The sequence below is a fragment of the Protobothrops mucrosquamatus genome, unplaced genomic scaffold (assembly GCF_001527695.2).
Source record: "Protobothrops mucrosquamatus isolate PMUCROS unplaced genomic scaffold, P.Mucros_1.0 scaffold10730, whole genome shotgun sequence".
NCBI classification, from domain to species: Eukaryota; Metazoa; Chordata; class Lepidosauria; order Squamata; family Viperidae; genus Protobothrops; species Protobothrops mucrosquamatus.
Window position 1 is genome coordinate 1 of NW_015396514.1, and position 2,799 is coordinate 2,799.

The 2,799-nt window shown below is 44.7% G+C and overlaps 1 protein-coding gene across 1 annotated transcript in view; it reads left to right on the top strand.

The window, feature by feature from the left end:
• The first annotated feature begins 579 nt into the window (after window positions 1–579).
• LOC107301214 (mitoferrin-1-like) overlaps window positions 580–2,799 on the top strand; it is a 5,737-nt gene continuing 3,517 nt past the window's right edge. The window contains exon 1 of the mRNA XM_015830468.1: window positions 580–805. Within this exon, the coding sequence (XP_015685954.1) occupies window positions 580–805 (226 nt within the window). The remainder of the gene's footprint in view (window positions 806–2,799) is intronic.

A 2,799-nucleotide genomic window follows, 5' to 3' on the forward strand; every position in this document is an offset into this window, starting at 1 on the left:
TTTGATTATTTCCCCAATCGTTTTAGATGTCTGTGGATACCTCTTGCACTTGTGGTTATCCTAAATGGGCCTTCATCAAATCCAGAAAAATTCCCAGCAAGAGCTCCTCCATTACAGACGAAGAAGAGAACGACGAATGTAGCAACATTGTCCTTCCATACGTTGCAGGAATATCTGAAAAACTCAGGAGGGTTTTCAATCAACACAGCGTACATGTACACTTTAAAGCAGGGGTCTTCAAACTTGGCCCTTTTATGACTTGTGGACTTCAACTCGCTGAGGAATTCTGGGAGTTGAAGTCCACAAGTCATAAAAGGGCCAAGTTTGAAGACCCCTGCTTTAAACCCAAGAATACACTAAGGCAGAAGCATGTCCACCCCAAGGATAAGACACCCAGACACAAACTGGGTGTCTTGTCTAGGTCCCTGAATGAATTGTTGTGAATTGAGGCTGTTCCAAGTCTAGATATGCCCCTCCCCCCCCAAAGTTGTATCTCTCCCTCCCCCTCCCCAAGCAGCCCTAGAGCCTCACTCTTCTCCTTTCCATCATCCCTCTTTTTTTTTCTTCTTGTAGACTCGGATGCAGAGTTTGCAACCTGACCCCAAAGCCCAGTACCGAAGCGTCTTTGAAGCCTTGAGGAAGATTGTCCGCACGGAAGGCATCTGGCGGCCGCTGCGAGGAATTAACGTCACCGTCCTCGGAGCCGGCCCGGCTCACGCGTTGTATTTTGCCTGCTACGAAAAAATGAAACGCACTTTAAGTGACATTATCCAACATGGAGGCAACAGCCACCTGGCCAACGGTATATTGACATAACCCAATGGGTGTGCCATCTTGGTGCTTTGACTCAACTTGCGTACTTTTTCATGTGGTCTGACATCTTCAGCATGCAATTTCTGCTTCTGGAGAGACAAAAACAAGACGCTTGGAAAGACTTCCATGTTTGGCCACCTAGGCGTTCTTGCTACCTTCAACCTCTTGTCTATTTTCTACAGGCACCTGCTCCTTTTTAGAGGCACGCATGTATGAAGAATCCCGAAGATACGTAGTGCTCCAGTTCCTCTAAAAGTTAGATGTTAAAGTGTTTTGATCCTAAATATCTCTGATGGGGCTCTCTCTGGGAAGGAGTTGTCTGAAACAGCTTTCAGTCTAACCTGGGCAGCTTTCTAGGAAAATTTGGTTCTTAAATTTTGGGTTTGGCTTCTCTCCAGAAAGTCTATTTTATCACCGCTAAAACTTACCAAATTTGGCTGTGCGGTACAGAATGTAAAGTTACAAGCCGGCTGGATCGCTCCAACCGCCACCTCTAGTCCGACATTTTTATTTCCCATAAAAATCAGCCAGCTGTCTCTAAAAATTTACCGATCTTTCTCTCCAGCATATGACACTCAGAGGCATACTGGTTCTTTAACTGGAGTTTCTGCTTTTTTAGGATCTACGTTGAATGCTTATGTGCTTGATAGCAAATTATGTGCCCGAACAAATTCTATAGTCTCTTAATCAGCAGTTCACAAATTTGCATCTAATTGCATTTCTATTATTCTCCAGTGAACATGGATAGCTTTTCACTGATTTTTTTGTTTGTTTTATTTAGAACTTCTTGGCGCTGAAAGAAAGAACCTGTATGTTGCTAATATTTAAATGTATGCCTCTAAATTCTTGGTAGACATTGAGATCGAAAATGGTGCCCCTGTCTTGATATACAAGAGATACAGATTTGTAACCCCCTTAAATATGCAGTTAAAGAGATAATTGAGCCGTGATGGCATAGTGGTTAGAATGCAGTATTGCAGGCTAACACTGCCCACAGTTCGATTTTGACAGGCTCAAGGTTAACGTAACCGTCCATCCTTCCCGTGGTCAATAAAATAAAGACCCAGATTGTTGGGGGCAACATGCTAACACCGTAAATTGCTGTAAAGCATTACAGAGCGGTGTGTAAGCCTGAATGCTATTCCTGTTGCTAAATGGTGGCAATTTCTAAGAAACATTGGCATATTTGGACTGTGTGGCCCATCTAAAACTAGATCTGTAATGCAAACCTTCAAAGCTGATGATGAAAATTAGATTTGCATTCCAGCTTGGCCCTTTTAATTCCCTACAAGGGTTGACGTAAAGTGTGGCTTACCCAATGGGCTACATTAATTGCCCCGGTTGCAATTAATCGTGCTTTGATTGTCTCACCAAATTATGATAGCAAGCTTGTTCTCCCTTTCCTTCAAAAGTAAGCAGTAAAATAGGAGGGTTAAGGCTTAGCACGCTTCGATAGAAGTGGGGGGAGAAAACACTCAAATCTACCCTCAATTCTCTCTCAGCTCTCTTGGGCTGGCATTGCCAAGCGCTTTGCAAACTCTGGAGATCAAAAACTCTAAAATCTGACTTTCCTGATGGGAGAAAGTGTTTCCCCTTCTCTGTTGTAAGGGGGTAGTTGGGAGATCTGTTCACAATTTATCCACAATGGCTAGACTTAGGTAATGTTTATCCTATTGTGAGGTTTGGTCCTGCATTTTTTTTTCTGCCGATGTCTGCAGTCAGATTCTATCAGTACAACGTTGAAGCATTCCTTGCTTTTCAATGTTGAAATGCGGTTTTTGATTTAGAGCAGCGGTTCTCAACCTATGGGTCGCGACCCCATTTGGGGTCGATCGACCATTTCACGGGGGTCGCCAAGCAAGGCTGTCCGCCATTTTTTTCCCCCTTTTCCGGCGGGTGCCTTACCTCCCTTGAGCTGGGCCAGCTGGTGGTCGGCCTGCTCCGTCTCTGCCGCTTGCCAGCTACGCCTCGGCCGGCGCAGGGGGC